The following is a 17,666-nucleotide window of genomic DNA, read 5'->3' on the forward strand; positions in this document are numbered from 1 at the left end:
CTAAAACATATGTTCTGCCTAGAATGGGAACATTTAGGGTAATATTTTTGTAGTTTCCTGGCACTGAGGTCTGACAGCCTTCCTAAGACAGATCTATTTGCTTCAGCGAGCATTCTGACAGTAAGTGCTACAGATTTAAGCAACCATCAAAAAATATTCTAGAACAACACTTTTCAAGCATGAATATCAAGAGAAACAGGCTGGCTTTGCCTATGTGGCCACGAAGTCAGTAGAAAGATCTGAAATAATCAAAATCAAATCCAATCCAGGGTGCTAATTGTGCCCTCTGACTACTTACAGCTAAGCGGAAAAAAAAAAAAAAAACAGGTAATTTCTTTCAAATGGTTTCAGGATATATAAAAGAAAAGTAAACTAGATTTAAGTCCCACCAAGACCAGGAATCTTTTAAACTTTTTTAGAAATAAAATGTCATATCTAAATAAGAGTTGCAGCCAGGAAACACTGTGGAATTGGAGCGGGGTCCTTGGACCCAGACTCACTAGAATGTAACTTACTAAAGGTAAAGAGGATCTCCTGCTTTCTACTATATCCCCAGCGTTCAATAAATACACTCAATAAATCTTTGTTGAATGAACAAACCAGTAACAACTATTGACTAGTTCCTGAGTTGCCTCTTACTAACTAAATGTAGGTAAATGACTTAACCTGAAGATTCTTAATCCCTGAATTTCTAAAATGGAGACACTGTACCTCCTTTGCTGGCTTATGAGAATCAAAGGTGATATTCCACGGAAAGTGACTCAATACTTTACAAAAGGCACACAGACAAGTGCTGTTACCCCGCCTGTGACTCCAACTGAACCACTGACAAAGGTGGAAACACTGCCCTTCCTTGAAACAGAAGTAGCTTGTCCTTTGCCCGATGATTCTGCTTGGATGTGGCAGCATGGCTGTTAGCCAAAATGGATGCTGTTCTTGTTGTTGTAACATTTTATTTAATCTCCACTGGGAGATTGTGCTTCTCTAGAGAAAATAATGGTACTACAAGGAAGGTCATTTCAAGGTATACTAGAAGAAGCATGACACTGGGGTCAGAGGGCTTAGGGGCTCATCAGTTCCGCCCTTAAACATTTGAGAAAATTCACTTGCTTTCATTTCTTCATTTATACTGTGATAGGGAAGGAGAGGTAGACGACAAAGAATCTAAGGCCTGTCTCAGTTCTATGATTTTCCAGATACCAGATATTCAAATGCCCCAGAACAAAGCCAGTTCTATTATCCATTAGCACAGAATGAGAGATTTTTTTACAGGATGATGAAAACAGTTCTACAAGCTAAGTCACAATGGCTGGAGAAACAATGATGCTATAAGAAAGATGAATGATTCCTTCTAAAGAGCTGCCTCAGGCACTGTCTGCCTGCCACTTCCAATAAGTCACTTAACATTCCTGGGACTCAGTGTTTTGATCTGTAAAAGAGGAACAATAGCACTGCATAGGACCACTGGGAGAAAATACCTAAGAAAATGATCAAAAAGTACTACTATTTCAAGGTAAACGCTATTTAAACACTTTCATGCTCCCCCCAAAAGAGGGCTGGTGGATTCTAGAAGGAGACAATCAATATTTTTAAATAAATTTTTTCCATCACAGTAAAATAACATGATGCTTGTAGATATTGTAATATTTCCAGGAGTCCAGATTGTTTTTCCTATTTGGGCTCAGGAAATACGAAGACAGGGGTCACTAAAAACTGAAATCTCACAACCTTGAAACAGTAGATCATTTTAAATGTTCATCTGTCTCTCTTCCCAAGATGTTTTGGTTTTGTTGTTGATGTTGTTTTGGTTGGTTGGTTAATTGAAGTCAAGCTGTTGGAATTGGAGCTGAAATTAAAGCACCGGGGCTAACAATGCTGCCTGCTACTTATTCTATTAACATTCCATGTCTGCTTATAGAGGGGAGGAAGCTCAAAGAAGATCAACTAAATCAGAAGGTATTCTGCCTTCTCAGTTCCAGGAGTTTTTGTAATTGTGTCAGCTCCAGAATTCGTATCTTTTTTTATCATTTTACTGTGGTTATTAGCTCCATGATTCTTCATTTCCTCCTACAAGCCTAAGGAACCTTGTGATTGTCACATTTAAGATTCTCTTACCACTCTCTTCCCTCAAAAACATGATAAGGTATACATTAGATACAGTTTTCCCTCATATTTAAAGGCCACTACCTCTTCACCAAAAAATGCAGTTCTCATTGATACTTATGAGAAAGTTGATGTCACTGTCAATGGGATCCTCAAATAGCAAGACTCCCTTGATAACCCACAACAGGCCAATAACAACAGCAATCACAGCAAATTAACTCTTAAATAGCGATTTTACTTAAAAAGCCATGATCACCTGCAGCTTTTTCACGGCAGAAGAGTTCATTGTGGCTGTTCACATAGTAATTAGCATTCCCTTCTCTCCTCAGGTAATGGCTGGGACTTTGTTCAAAGCCACCTTAGTTTGAGGAAGCCCTTGAAAGGAAAAGGGCTTCCCTTGTTGCTCAACTGGTAAAGAATCCACCTGCAATGAGGGAGGCCTGGGTTCGATCCCTGGGTTGGGAAGATCCCCTGGAGAAGGGAAAGGCTACCCACTCCAGTATTCTGGCCTGGAGAATTCCATAGACTGTATAGACCACCGGGTAGCAAAGAGCTGGACACGACTGAGCAACTTTCACTTTCACTTTGAAAGGAAAGGTGATTGACCAGAAATTCTTCGAGGCATATTTTTAAAAAGTGCTTGAATAATACATGATGATTTGCTATCCTAGTTGATAAGTTATTTATTAAAAGATAAATTGAAATCTGTTTTTAATTATAAAGAGTATTTGCTAGTAGCATAAGTCACTTTCATGCCCTGAATTCCAAACTAAATCCTAATATAAGTGCAGAGTTTTAACACAATCTCCTTCAGGCTCGGCAAAAATGATATTTACACATTTTAAAAACCCATTTCCTGAGTTGGCTGTTCACCTCCTCCCAACAGAATGTCATCTGTCTCTGGAAGGAGAGGGGACCAGGAGCCTGTATACAGCGTCTCTAGGCTTGTCCTCTTTCATTTTATTTTAGCCTGTTTGATGAATGGCTGTGCATTGCATCTTCCAACTGCCCTGTAAGCGCTTTACCATGGAAGCTCTGCTGTGAGTACTAAAGGCATTTGAAATGATTGCATTCCATCCCTGCTCCTAGAACTTCCCACCACCTCATGCCATCTTAATGCCACTGGGAAAGAGAGGGGCTAGAGCTCTGGTTTATCGAGCAATGGATACATTTACAGTTTGAGTGAGTTTGAGAATGTACAGGGGAGCAAGAGTTACAAAACACTGCTGTGGTTTGGAAGAGAGGAACGATGACAGGTTTGTACCTGCGCCCCTCCACTTTGCACTCGAGTTCAGGAAACTGCTCTTCATGAGCCTTAACTTCGAAGGGTGTGGGTGGGTGAGGCGGTGGAATCGGGCAGCCTGCAGCACGTCCCTAGGTTCCCACGTCCCTACCCTTCCGACTTTTCAGCTGGCTGGGTGAGAGGTGGAAGCAGCCGCATCCTCCCATCCCTCGCGGCCGGGACTCGGAGGTGCCGGTCTCTCCTGGGGCTCTCTCTCCGCGGGGAGGCGGCGCTGTGGGCAGCGGCCAGAGAACCCGGAGAGCTTTAACCGAGGGGCGAGCAGTACCGATAGGGAAGGCGCTGCCGTTCCTGCCGCGACCAGCTTCCCATCACTTTTCCCGGGACTTTGCTCATCAGCTGTCACACTCCCTGGAGATAAGACCGAGAAGGCGCGCGAAAGGCCCCCAAAAAAGCGATCCCAGGAGAGCTCTCCTCTTGGGATGGGGACCCATCAGACCCCGCCCCGCTCTGCCCACCCTTCCTAGCCCCCAGGAGTCAGCCCCGCGCCGCGGCTCCCAGCAGAGCCCCGGGGTTCTGCTGCATCTGCTGGCGCCGAGCGGCGGGAGGCGTCTGCAATAAAGGCACGGATAAAAAGCCGGGGTGTCAAATCCGAATGCACCTCTTACCATTGGACCGCCGGACAATATTCTCCAAAAACGTGTTTTGCGGGGCCACCAGTCCCTTCCTGCCCCCGGCCATGGTCATCCTCCCGGCAGCTCGGAGTCTGGGGGGCGTCCCGGCGCGGTGACTCACGGCAGCAGCAAGCTGGGCGAGGGGCCCGCGAGCGATCCCGGCTGGAAGCGCCCCATGTGCCCCTCGGGGCCCCGGGCGGACAGGGGCGGCGGCGGCTCCCTCCGGCTGCCACCCTCGCGCCCTCTTCGCGCCTCCCTCCCCGCGGCCCGCCTCGCAGTGTACTCGCGCGGGGCTCGCCGCGCCGCAGCCGCCTCCGGGTGGGCGGGGGGGAGCCGCCGCAACCCGGCCCGCGGCGCCCCCTACCGGGCGCGTGTCCCCAGCCTGCCTGCGGGAGACCGAGCGGGGCGCTCCCGCAGCGGCCGGGAAGCCGAGCACCGCGACGGGCCAAGGCTGGGCGGGCAGCGCCGCGCTCTGGGCACAGCCGGGAAACGTGCTTAGGCGCGCCTTGGGCTGGGTGGAGAGAGGGGCATTGGAGCTGCTGTCTCCCAGTGGGTTCACTCCCAACGAGGTCGCAGGGAGTCTTGGAGGAACGTGACACTGTACCTCTCCTCCCTTGCTCTGTTCCAGGCCGGAACCCTTGGGACTTCTAAAGCTCTTGAAACACCTTCCTGCTAGCCCCCTAGGGTCTCTTAGCCTCATTTGTGAAAGCTGCCCCACCTGCATTCTGAAGCCAGTGTTTGACCATTAATAAAGTACTTAAGGGGTCAGGCTTGCAGAGTGACTAACTGGTTGGACTCCAGAAGAGCTGTCTTGGGTTGTTTTTAAAGATAACCTAAAGTTAAAAACGCACGCTCCAGACATTTGACAAGTTTGCTGGCTGACTGTCTTCATTTCCACTCTTATCCAGTGAATATTTTAGCAAAGACCAAGAAAATACATGTATATATACAGAAAGGTTTTCTGTTTGTTTGTTAGCAGAATCACAACCTGTTATGATCAGTGTGTAAGATTAGGAAACAAACAAGCTGTCTGACAAACATCACAACAGGTTGGATGGAGCTTGTCCCTGAGGGCAAATGCTTGGAGGTTGGGGTTGGGGTTGGGGTGGGCAGCTTCCCCAGACATTTGACATCAATTAAAAACCGCAGAGGACTTCCCAGGTGGCACTAGTAGTAAAGAACCCGCCTGCCAATGCAGGAGACACAGGAGACACGGGTTTGATCCCCTGGCCGGGAAGATCTCCTGGAAGAGGGCATGGCAACCCACTCCAGTATTCTTTCCTGGAGAATCCCATGGACAGAGTAGCTTGGTGGGCTACAGTCCATGGGGTCACAAAGAGTCGAACATTGTTCAGCGGCTTGGCACACAAGCATGCAAAAACCGCAGCCTCGACAGGCACATACTCCTATATTTAAAATGGATAACCCACAAGGACCTACTGTACAGCACAGGGAACTCTGATGGATGTTACGTGGCACACTGAATGGGAGGGGAATTTGGGGAAGAATGGATACATGTATATGTATGGCTGAGGCCCTTAGCTGTCCGCCTGGAACCATCACAACATTGTTAATTAGGTACACTCCAATACAAAGTTAAAAGTTCAATAAAAAATAGATTAATTTTTAAAAAGCACAGCTTTGACTTGATGGACGGGCCACCCTGTTCAGGATGCTGTGTTGATCTTCACACCTGCCTCCTGGTATAAGAAGAATTACATCAACTCAAGATTTCTGGGCAGGAGCTCAGACTGTTTAGGGAGATTTTTACCTGCACATGGGCTTTATCTGTTTTTTCACTATGTGTCCCCAGAGGGTGTATGACCAGAGACTAAAGAACTGCCCCACAAAAAGAATGAGTTGATCGTTTCCTAGTCAGTTCCATGCTAGGACAAGCAGCAGTTGACACAAGAATGTAAGAGGCAAAAAAAACTACTGTGCAACCTTAGCTGTCTGGGTTAACCATCCTGACACATCCTAATGTAGACACCTTCTCAATTTATTCATCTCTCAAACAGAGGAACTAATTCTTGCCCAGCAATCTCTCAGGGATGCCTTGAAGATCAAACATAACTGCTTAGGGGAGAGCCCCCTAAATTGTAGAGTAGTCATCACTGCAGACGTCATCATTAGAGTGGCCGAATAAATCGGGCCATTACAGACATCACCCTGTGTCTCACCTTGTGGAGACACAAAGTGAACGGATGGTAGCTGTTTGCAGAGTTAGGGAAGGCTTGCATGGGCTTTGAAACCAGTAATGATATACTTCTTCCACAAGGTAACATTCTACCAGGCACATCCGTCACACAGCTCAGAGCAGTGATTTCTTAAACCCTAGCTCCGTCTAGTGGTTCTTTGCTCTATTACAAATGAGATAACAAGCAGTGTGGGTGAGACCTTTGAGATGTATTGATGCTGAGTTGGTTCAGAGGTGTCTGCCTACTTCATTTGAATCAATTCATTTGAATAAGGCTCTTAAGGTTATGTGATCTACTGCAGGCCCTAGGGGAGATTTTTCATGATGATATTAAATCTATCAAGCAACCTCATAATCCTGCTTGTGAAAGGAAGATAAAGAAAAGAATGGGTGGGACGGAGGAGCTGTCAGAGTTAATAAAGTTTCTCAGATTTTAATGAGCTCTCACACTCCAGGGCTCAGGTATAAAGGAAACAGATGATATTCATTTGAGGTGAGAGATGTTAAAGCCGTGGCAGGCTACCTGATAAGAAAAAGGGGCAAAGAGATATCTTCCATTTTTAATTTCAAATGTACTACTACTGTGGTTCTCGGCACACACTGTGTGTGTGTGTGTGTGTGTGTGTGTGTGTTGGCACCAATTTGAATACTGTCATTTTTAGTGGCACCCTTGAAGAGATTAAAAGATCTAAAACATCACTTAAACTGTCAGAAATCTTTAACCACTATCTCTACTCAGTGTGAGGATATCTCATGGCATCTACAAAAAAACACATCCTCTGTTCCCCCATTCCCTTGGGCGACCCTCAACACTGTCTGACTGTAGGAATAAAGCTGTGTTCTGCCTTATCCAGGTTCTCTTTGGTATTCACAGGTCTAGGTTGCATGTGTTCAAGAAACACACCATCTTTGTTTGGGCTGGCTAGACAGTACAGTATATTATGCTCCTTACCTCTTACTTCCCACCTTTTGTTTGCTACTCTGTATTCACTTCCAGGAGCTGCTCAGCTTAAAGTTCTGTCTGAGATCTAGCACTATAATGTAGGAAAGTCAGCTAGAACAAACTTTAATCTTACAAATGTGTCAAAATTGCTAACACCTTTGTAAAAGAGTCACAGTACAGCAATGTGCCTCTGTATTTTTATATAACAGGCAAAACCACTTTTTATTCAAAGGAACAACTTTAAATAACTGGGACCAGAGTTCCAATCAGACTGCCTCTGTCCCTCTCTGCAGGAAGTGGGCTACCTCTGTCTAGAACATCTACCAAGAACAATACAGAGTCTAAAATGAAAACTTCTAAAATTTTACACCAGTGTCTCAGTGGTCTTCCTTTCCTATGCACTCAGTATTGTGGTTACCCACGGATTATAACATGTGGTTTGTCTGTATCATACAATAGATGGCGAGCTGAAACACAGATGGACTTCACCAATCTTCGTTTTCATATATATAATTAAGCCATGGTATAATTGGTGAGTTCACAACAGTAGTTCACAGTGGTGAAGACACTACAGAGAGAGCATGGAGATAGAGCTCTACAGAATGGCTGGGAAAAGAGTTCAGGAGAGGACAGAAAGATCTCAAAGCCCCCCCCAAAAAAATCTATCAAATGAATAGGAAGACAGTACCACACACCAGTGGGTGGGGATGGGGGGAAGATGGCATCATGCAAAGACAAGAATTACATTTTTTTCCTTTCAATAAAACCATGAAGTATAGGAAACAGATTTCAAAAAGCCAAGAACCTCTCAAACATAGAAGAGTCGCCCATGAGTCCTGGAAGTTCTCAGAGGAAGAGTGGGCAAACAAGGGTGTTTCCTCTTCAGAAAAGAAGAAGCATCAGTAGGAGAAACTGAACCCAGAAGTGACTTCACCTCCCTGGCCACCATGAGTGAAATGTCTAAAAGAGGGGGAATATGCAGCATGCATGAGAAATTTCAGCTTCTATGACCCAGTGACTGATTATATGCAATTTCTGTTCACAAAGCATATTTTCTAATAGATATACAGGAAATGTGTTGGGGAGGCCATATCCATTGGAAAGATCTGTTCTGTATCATGGGGATTGCCAGGTGGCTCAGTGGTAAAGAATCCTCCTGCCCATGCAGGAGACACAGGAGATGTGGATTTGATCCCTGGGTTAGGAAAATCCCCTGGAGGAGTAAATGAAGGGGTAAACCCACTCCAGTATTCTTGCCTGGAAAATTCCATGGACAGAGGAGCCTGGCGGGCTACAGTGCATGGATCACAAAGAGTTGGACTCGACTGAGCACATACACATGCATATTCTGTATTATGGACGCCTACCTCCACCAAGTGCTGGGAAAAAGAAGAAAATCTGCCTCCATAAGAATCATAGCCTATGAGTCTAATTGACTGCAGAGTGTTACACTGATGTAGGTGCTACGCTCAACTGTGGCTAACCCAATAGGCATTTGTAAACATTTGCAGAACTGGGTTATATCCTTCTAAATGCCCAAAGCTATTATCCTTCTTTTTCATTCCCTCCTATCAAAAGAGAACAGGATCTTTTATCACATCCCTCTTATGGAAATTAATGAAAAGCATTTACAACAGTTTCATTTTATTATGCAAACACTAGCTCAGAGTCTAGCATACATCAGATGCTGGAATAGGTTCTAAGGATGAAAAGAGGATTGTGATTGGCACCTTCCCTCATGAAGCTCAGGAAACAGTGAGTGCTTAGCTTCTTTATGATTTCTCTCCTTTCAGTTACATTCCTCTCTCAAATGTGTCCTCCAAACCCTGCTGTCTTTGTCCACAAACTACATTTCAGCTTGATCTCCTCACTGAAGACTTTCCTGCCTTCTCTTCACTGAGACTTGTCTCTCCCCTAAGGTCTTGGAGTTCCACAGATCACACTCCTTTAGAAGATATTCATCTGCCATGGCCCCTGCTCCTAGAAGCCAGACGTGAAGTGGGAATTCATCAAGAGTAGGCAATTGGACGTACAAGTACAGAGCCCAAGAGAAACATCTGGGCAGAGCCAGAGATTGAAAATCACTAGCTTATAGCCTTCAAAAGAGAGTGAGAAGAAGCAACCTGAAAGCAGAGGGAACTGGGATAAGCCATTTGAGAGAAGTCTGTAAATGGAAAGAGTAATGAACACCATCATATGCATATGTATGTGTGTACTAAGTCACTTCAGTCATGTCTGACTCTTTGCAACTCTATGGACTGTAGCCTGCCAGGCTCCTCTGTCCATGGAATTCTCCAGGCAAGAATACCGGGTTGCCATTCCCTTCTCCAGGGGATCTTCCTGACCCAGGGATCGAACCCGTGACTCCTGAGGCTCCTGCATTGCAGGCAGATCCTTTACCTCTAAGCCACCAGGGAAGCCCAAATTTATTTATTTATTCTTGGCCATGTCATGTGACATGTGGGATCTTAGTTCCCCAACCAGGGATTGAACTCGGTGTGTGCTGTAAAAACTGGAGAATGTCCCTGGGACACAATGATCAGTTGGTCCTTTGAGACCTTAGTAGAAACATTTTCAATGGAATAGTGGAGACAAAGGCACATTCCAATGGGTTTAAAGAATAATTAGAAAGTTACAATCCAGATAGCAGACTGAGCTATTAAGAATTGCCCTTCTATCCCAGACATACAGAAATGCCAAATAAATTGTGTTTAAGCTTATCTTCAATATACTGCCAAGATCAAAAGAGGTCAAAAATAGGCAGGAATCCATAGCAGTTGTTGGAATACATGGGGAGCAGCAGGGGAGTGCAACCCCCAAAGAAATGCTCCTTAGGGTGTTCAGTTTTGGTATTTGTGTGACGGTTCTGAGGACAGAGGCCCCATTCATGGTGCGGAAACTAGAACTGAGTCTCTACTGGGCCCAGGAACCTGGAAAAATAGAACTTACAAGCCTGAGCTCTCAGCTGGTCCAGAACATGGGCGGAAACAGTTAACTTTCACAAATCAGAACTCCTAGACCACTAGGTCTTCCACTTTAATGGGACAGGATTCTCCCAGCTACCCTCACAATGTAGGATCTTGTGCTAAGAAATTTATATGGAAATGTCACAGAGCCCCATCAGAAACCAGTAAGAATCTGCCGCTGGAGGAAAAACGTATACCAATCAATATACCTTAAGGTCCAACTGATAAAAATTACCCCCAATAGAAAGCATACAGACATAATTACAAATCATACCAAAAATAATTCTACACCATAAATGAAGTCAAATAAAAAATTGGAGAAAACAGCAATTGAGAAACAATGCAGGTTGCAGCAAGTTGAGACTTTAAAATGTGTATTTTTATATTTTCAGAGAATAAGAAAGAAATGTAAACCTTAGGGTGAAAATAAGACACTATGACAAAAAAAAACAGGCAGATTTTGACCAAAATTAAACAAAATTTAAAATATTCACGGAAACAAAAAATCATCTGGGTATATTATTCAGTAGTATAGACCCAATTAGCTGGAAAGGAAATTACACAGAACATAGCCTAGAGAAATAAACAGATGGGGAATGTAAATGGTAAGTGGATGGAATGAAAGGCTCAAACATATGTCTAAAAAGAATCCCCTAAGGAATAAAACCATATATGGAGAAGAAGCAATAGTCAAAGGGACAATGAGAATAAATTTTCCAGAATTAAAGAAATCAAATATCTCACAATTAAATTTTCAGATTGAAAATGCAGGATAAATGAAAACAAACAAATCCAAACCTAGACATATAGAAGTGAAACTCCAGAGCATCAAAGGAGAAGAGGAAATCTTAAAAATTATCATAGGAAAAAAACTGATCAGCTACAACAATGTGAAGATGATATTGACATGAGAGATCTCAATCTAACAAGAGAGTTAAAAACGATGGAACACGCCAGTAGTTCCCAAGACAATGACTAAACTTCAAAAGACTGACAGGACAAAATGTTGACAAGGGTGTGGAGCCAACAGAACTCCCAAACATTGCTGTCAGAGTCTGAAATGATAAAAAAAAAATCACTGTGGAAATAGCCTGGCAGTTTCTTACAAAACTATCGATAACCACTCACTCATCCCACACCCCAGAAATTCCACATACATTCAAAAAAGATTTGTTTGTATCAGCTTTATTCATAACAGTCAAAGGCTAAAAGCAGCATGTGTCCATCACCAGCAGAATAAATAAACAAACCATGGTGTACCAATACAATAGAATACTGCAGAGTAACAAAATGAAACAAACGACGGTTAAATGCAAACAACATAGATGAACCTCAACACATCACACTGAGTGAAAAAGCCTTCAACTAAAGAGTATATGGTATGTTATTTCATTCATACAGAGTTCTAGAACAAGCACACAAGGTGAAAAAGAAATCAGAACAGCGTTTGTCTCTCAAGGGGGATACTGAAGATTGCCTAGGGAGGGACATGTTGAAATTTTCAGGAGTAATAGCAACATTCTATATCTTCATGAAAGTGTGGGTTATGCATGTATGTGATTTGCCAAAACTCAAAAAATGATACATTTGAGTTTTATGCATTCTGCATATTTTATTTCAAAAAAGAAACCCTACATATTGAACCCTAGCTAGTTATATTCAGGCTAATCATTTAGGAGTAAAGTATATGGATGTCTACAACTTATTTTGAAATGCATCAAAAAATAAGATAAATAGACATGCACATCACAATGTTAATGATAGTGGAATCTGTATGGTTGGCATGTAAGTGTTCGCTGTACAAGTCTTTCAAATTTTCTGTATGTTTGAATTTTTTTCATATCCATCTGAATCCATTTTAAAGGGAAGATAAAGTAAAGACATTAACAGAGACAAGCTAAAACTTATGGACATTTGCTGAAAGAACTAATTAAGAATTAGGAAAAAAAGAACTAGAAGAAAAAAGTGGAAAGTGGATTACATGATGCAATAATGAAAGAGAAACTAGTAAAAACTTGGGAGTAGACACAAATAAATATTGACTTCCAGAAATAATGAGGACAATCACAGATAAATTAGAGGAGTGTTAAAAATACGGTGACAGTAAGATACTTGATAACAGAGGAATGAATAATGGAAACTGAAATGTTTCAAAATCTTTGTCTTATAATAGCAAGACTGCTAAATTTTAGACTCTGTTAGAAAATTTATAACTTTCAGACCAGTGAGAGGAAATAAGAACGGGCATAAAGAAAATACAATCAAATCAAAATATGCCATATAAAGAGAGAAAAGATGTAAAGAATTAATATGGTAGATTAAAATATACATTAAAAGTGGTAGAAATACACCAAAATATGTCAGTAATCCCAATGTGTGTGTGGAGGGTTACCATGCCCTCCTCCAGGGGATCTTCCCGACCCAGGGATCAAACCTGCATCTCTTAAGTCTCCTGCACTGGCAGGTGGGTTCTTTACCATTAGCACCACCTAAATTTTCATATTAAAATAAACACTTATGTCAGATAAAAACAAAACAGAATCAATCTTGTGATGGTTTAAGAAAATCTCACTTGGAACATAATTACACAGAAATGTTTAAAATAGAGAGAGATGGAAAAGGACATAGTAGGACTTTGGATTTGGGGGACTACTGCAAAACCATCCTATCACAAATATCAAAAAATTCTGAATAAAACTAATAAATTATAAAGTTTTGTATATATTATATATGTGCACAACATACTACGTGCACATATATATTTATAGTTCCTTAATTTTTAGTTTATATTGGAGCATAGTTGATTAACAACGTTGTGTTAGCTTCAGGGGTACAGCAAAGTGATTCAGTTATACGTATACATGTATATATGTGCTCTTCATTGAATAACTTTCAGATGAAATGAAAAGAATTCCCCGAGGACCAAAAAACAAAACCAGAACTGAAACAAAAGCAATGAGCACAAAGAGGTGACAGTGTTGCTGCCCAAGTAAGGGGGGGGGGGTAGAAAACCGGACGCAGGCCAGGTCAGGAGAAGCTTGTTGTCACGCTGAGTCTAGCATTTAGAACTTCAAAGTTCACTTTGTCATGTGAACAGTCTATAGGAATCAAAGTTTAAGCAGGGGCATGAATAGCTCTAGGTTCTGGAGATACAACAGTCAAGAACAAAAATATTCTGCTATCAAGGAGCTAAATCTAGTTGGGTGAGACTGGCAAAAATAATAAATACATTATTTTGTATCTTAAAACATAGATAATTTTCACTTGCCTTTATTTACTTTACTTGAGGCTATAAGGGAATGATTTAGAGTAGGTTCATATCACAAGAAACATGAGCTATCAATACTACTTTCCACCATGGGACCTTGGAGACAGATGCTTTATGCCAAGTTGAGAGGCTGTCTTCATTGTTCTCAGCCTTCTCAAAAGATCCTTTGGTATTTCCTCTTCCAGTTGACTTCCTCAGTTCACTGGTAGAATTAGAGCCTATAAAAAGTTGTTGTTGTTTAGTCACTAAGTTGCTAAGTCGTGTCAGACCCTTTTGCAACCTCATGGACCATAGCCTGCCAGGCTCCTCTGTCCATGGGATTTACTGGAGTGGGTTGCTAGTAAATATTGGAGTGGATTGCCATTTCCTTCTCCACCCCAAAAAAATTGTTTAAAAGAATCCTAAAAAAAATTAAGTCTAATATCAACTTTGATCAACCAAATATCTTCATCAAATATGACACATAAAGCCATCAGAGGATCTGCTCTGCAGTTATATTGCTGGTAAGGATCACGACTAGATCAACAAATAAGAAACAGATCAAGATGTGTGACAAGACCTATAGGGGGCTTGAAAATTCAGTGTGATTTCAATAGTATTGAAATTGAGTTTAGTATCAAATGCTAAATCAGTATTTCTGGGTATGACCACTTGGAGAAAAACATGGCTAGTCTTCACACATAGAATTTATTCCCTCAGGATTAAAAAAGGAAATGGGGTGGGGATGGATGCTTTGGACTCAGTCAGTCAGTACAGTTGCTTAGTCGTGTCCAGCTCGTTGTGACCCCATGGACTGCAGCACCCCAATAAGGAAGAAAGTGAAGAGGAACATAAACCAAACCATCTACGGTTCTCCAAGTAGTTCACATTTAGAAGGACATCAACAGAGAAACGACAAAAGCTAAATGCCAGAGAGTTGTTTCAACCTGTGAACCAAATGTCAGAGAATGACTTCTTTAGTATTCTGAGAATTATGGAAAATTCGACCAAAATCTTATTCTTAGAGCAATTAAATGAATATATAAGGCAGAGGAGAACCATCTGGAGAATATGCATCCATACAAATGTAACACGACAGAGAAAATGGGATCTCTCAAGGTTTCTTCTGCTGTTACCTTCTTTGTTAAACAGAATACTATTTAAACTGTACTCAGCTTTCCAAAGTCACAAAGAAGAAATTGAAGTCTAAGACCTGGGAATATACATTAAGAAACTGTAGAAGTAGTTAAAGTCAAAGAAGGAGAAGGGGGGTGACAGAGGACGAGATGGTTGGATGACAGCACTGACTCAATGGACATGAGTTTGAGCAGCTCTGGGAGATGGTGAAGGAGAATGTCGCCTGGGGTGTTGCAGTCCGTGGGGTCACAAACAGTTAGACACAACTGAGCGACTGAACAAGTTTAAAGTTCGTTCAAGTCTCCATGCCCAGCTGCATGAAACATTACAGGCACCAGAAGCCTAAGCACAAGAAAATATTTTCCTCGTTTTGTTCAAAAGGAGAAAGAAATGAATCACTTTGCAAACCACTGCTTAGCTTATAGTTATTCTGAAAAAATTGTTGATAGGCTATTAAACAAATGGGTTGGGAGTGTCTAGAAAGAAATGGATTAACCACTGGGAGCCAACAGGGATCAACCAAATCGGGGAAAAGAGGAGCAGAAGATGGTAGAAAGAAAGACAATATAAAGAAAAATTATGATTGCCCCAGAAATGAACCCAAAAGACTGCAGAATGTCTTCAATGAAAACCAGGTAGTGTCTAGCACATCCATCCAAGGTGTCTGATTTATGTGGTCTTTGTGTCTTTCGTGATCTTTGAGCTATTTACAACTCTGTAATTTGTAGACAGCTATAGAAGTGCAAATGATTCTTGTCCAGAGATTACAAATGGATTCTTTTCTGATGGAAATTCAATTGATTCTCTTCCTCCAATGTGGAATAAGCCAGTTTAACATTTCTGAAGGAAATTCAGTTAACTATTCCTAATGATCTAGGTATGTTTCTACTCTTTAGATTCTCTTTGGAACTAGTATCTTACTAGCTCCTTCATTCAGTTCAGTTCAGTTCAGTTCAATCGCTCAACTGCTAAATCAAGTCTTTGATGTGCTTTTATTTTATATTTGTGCAAGAAGCGTAAATATATGTATATCGTTTTATGGGAGACTGGAAAGGGGCTTTCAGAAGAAGTAGTAACATGATCTTAAAATAGGGGAATGAGGAAGGACGTGGTGTGTTGATATGGGAAACAGCACATGGAGTGGTAGGGAGATGAGACTGGACAAATAAGCAAAATTAAGTCAAAAGGGCTTTGTGATATAATGGAATTGAAAAATCCTCTTTGAGACAGCTAATTTTAAGGCCAAATTCTATGGGCTTCCTTAAGTGTTTGTAGAACTTAGCAAGCAGAATTACATATCTGAGTTGCTACAGAATGATTATCCACTAAAACCCAAGCCAAGAAGTAAGTGTTCATGTGAAAGATTCAGAGACACAGAAATCTTGAGGAAGAACTTGGCTTCCTGGGGTTTGGGGTGAACTTTTTAGGTGTTGATGGGTAATAGATCTACAACTGACATGTGGGTTACATACATAAACCAAGAATAAATTTTCTACTTGATCTTGGAGATGATAGGGAGCCACTGAGGTTGCTGGGATGGCAAGACAGGCATGCCTAGAGCAGGAAATGACATGAAAATAGGTGATCAAGTACTCAGTTGAGGTTGGGAAGGCAAAAGAGGAAGAATTGCAGATGACAGGCATCTTAGTTCGTGAACGGGGAAAATGACTTTACATGTGGCCATTAGAAATAAACTCATAAAACCCAGGACAGAGAGCAATGCTGTGATCGAAAAAGTAATGCAGAGAAGGTAAGACAGCTGTTCAAATCACCAATTCATGGTTTCATACTTCCAGTTCCTAACAGAGAGGGAAAGACTAAAATTAGCTTCTCACATATTGTCAGCATTTAAGCAATCATTTTAGCATTAGTGCAAGGGGAAGTGGGAAATGAGGTGTGAACTGTTTCCTGAGGAGCATCAACATTTTTCAACTATGATTCATGGAAGAACCATCTTTCTTATTAACCACATTTTTTGAGGATCAACTTATACTAAGACACTCTTGAAACAGAGCAGAACCATATGGTCCTTGGCCCCCCTAACAACCACCACCAATCATGTCTTCTGCCTGCCTTTCATCTGTGGAAAGCTTCAGTCAAAGAATAAGTTTAATTAGAGAAGTGAGGAATATGAAAACAAAGAAAAACAATCAAAGGAGACCAACTAATAGTAATGTAGTCATTAAGCATGGTCAAGGACCTTTAGTTCCTTCTCAAGGACTATGGATAATATTCTGAGCCATACCCTGTGATCTGTCTTACAGATACTGAAACCCCAAGTGGGAGAAGTTAACTACATGATGACCAGACTGTACCCAGGACATGAGGTGCCACAATTCCAAGACCTGGAGTCAAAGAAATGGGAACAAATGGATCCTGGAACTGAAGATGAACTGTACCTAAAACAACCAAGATGATGCTGGTCAGACCACTGATGTTCAATTTGAAGATGACTGTTAGAGGTGATTGTGCTGTTTCGGCATGTAGCCCCCCCCCCACCAACTCTGTCTATAAAAACTCTCACCTCCTGCTTGTGGGAAGGGGTGGTAGTGGGCTTTTGGACAGATGTCCACCACCCTCCCCCTCTTCAACTGCCAGCATCTGAAATAAAGCAAACTTTCCTTATCGCCAACCTGGCCTGTTTATTGGCTTTTGAGAGGTGAGCAGCCAGACCCCGATACACACTCTTTCGGTAACACTCTGACAGGTACAGTTGATTTAGAGCGAACTCAGCGCTGAAGAGGTTTCCCAGGTAACACAGTGGTTCAGTCCCTGGGTCAGGAAGATCCCCTGGAGTAGGAAATAGCAATCCACTCCATTATTCTTGCCTGGAAAACCCCGTGGACAGAGGAGCCTAGCAGGCTGCGGTCCGTGCGGTCGCAGAGTCGCACATGACTGAGTGTACCACAGCACGCAGTGCTGAAGAGCAAAGAAGTAAAAGTAACCTCTGACTGGGTCACAGCAGCCTGTGGTTGAAAACAGAAGCTTTAGAGTCAAGCAGAACCAATTTAAGGGTAACTTTAAATCTCACATATTTACCCAAAATAAATTAATTAATATTAGATCCGCTGGGGATTTTGTTGAAATGCAGATTCTGAATAGTACCTAAGTTTCTTCATTTCCAATAAGATCCCTAGCTTTTTTAATATATTAAGGAAA

At 42.1% G+C, this 17,666-nt stretch overlaps 1 protein-coding gene and 1 long non-coding RNA gene across 4 annotated transcripts in view; one reads left to right on the forward strand and one right to left on the reverse strand.

Moving 5' to 3' along the window:
- Positions 1-17,666, reverse strand: part of KCNH1 (potassium voltage-gated channel subfamily H member 1) — a 512,797-nt gene that overhangs the window by 419,982 nt on the left and 75,149 nt on the right. For all 3 annotated transcript variants that reach the window (XM_081489690.1, XM_081489691.1, XM_081489689.1), the window contains exon 1: positions 4,012-4,399. In XM_081489690.1, the coding sequence (XP_081345816.1) occupies positions 4,012-4,090 (79 nt within the window). In that variant the 5' untranslated portion in view covers positions 4,091-4,399. Of the gene's footprint in view, positions 1-4,011 lie in introns of those variants that run through there.
- On the forward strand, positions 1,326-17,139 carry LOC145506049 (uncharacterized). The gene is made up of 3 exons (XR_014053507.1): positions 1,326-1,513; positions 3,073-3,143; positions 16,772-17,139. It is a non-coding gene; the product is annotated as an uncharacterized LOC145506049 (long non-coding RNA).

This window comes from Giraffa tippelskirchi, chromosome 5 (genome assembly GCF_054371585.1).
Source record: "Giraffa tippelskirchi isolate mGirTip1 chromosome 5, T2T-mGirTip1v1.2.pri, whole genome shotgun sequence".
Classification (NCBI taxonomy): Eukaryota; Metazoa; Chordata; class Mammalia; order Artiodactyla; family Giraffidae; genus Giraffa; species Giraffa tippelskirchi.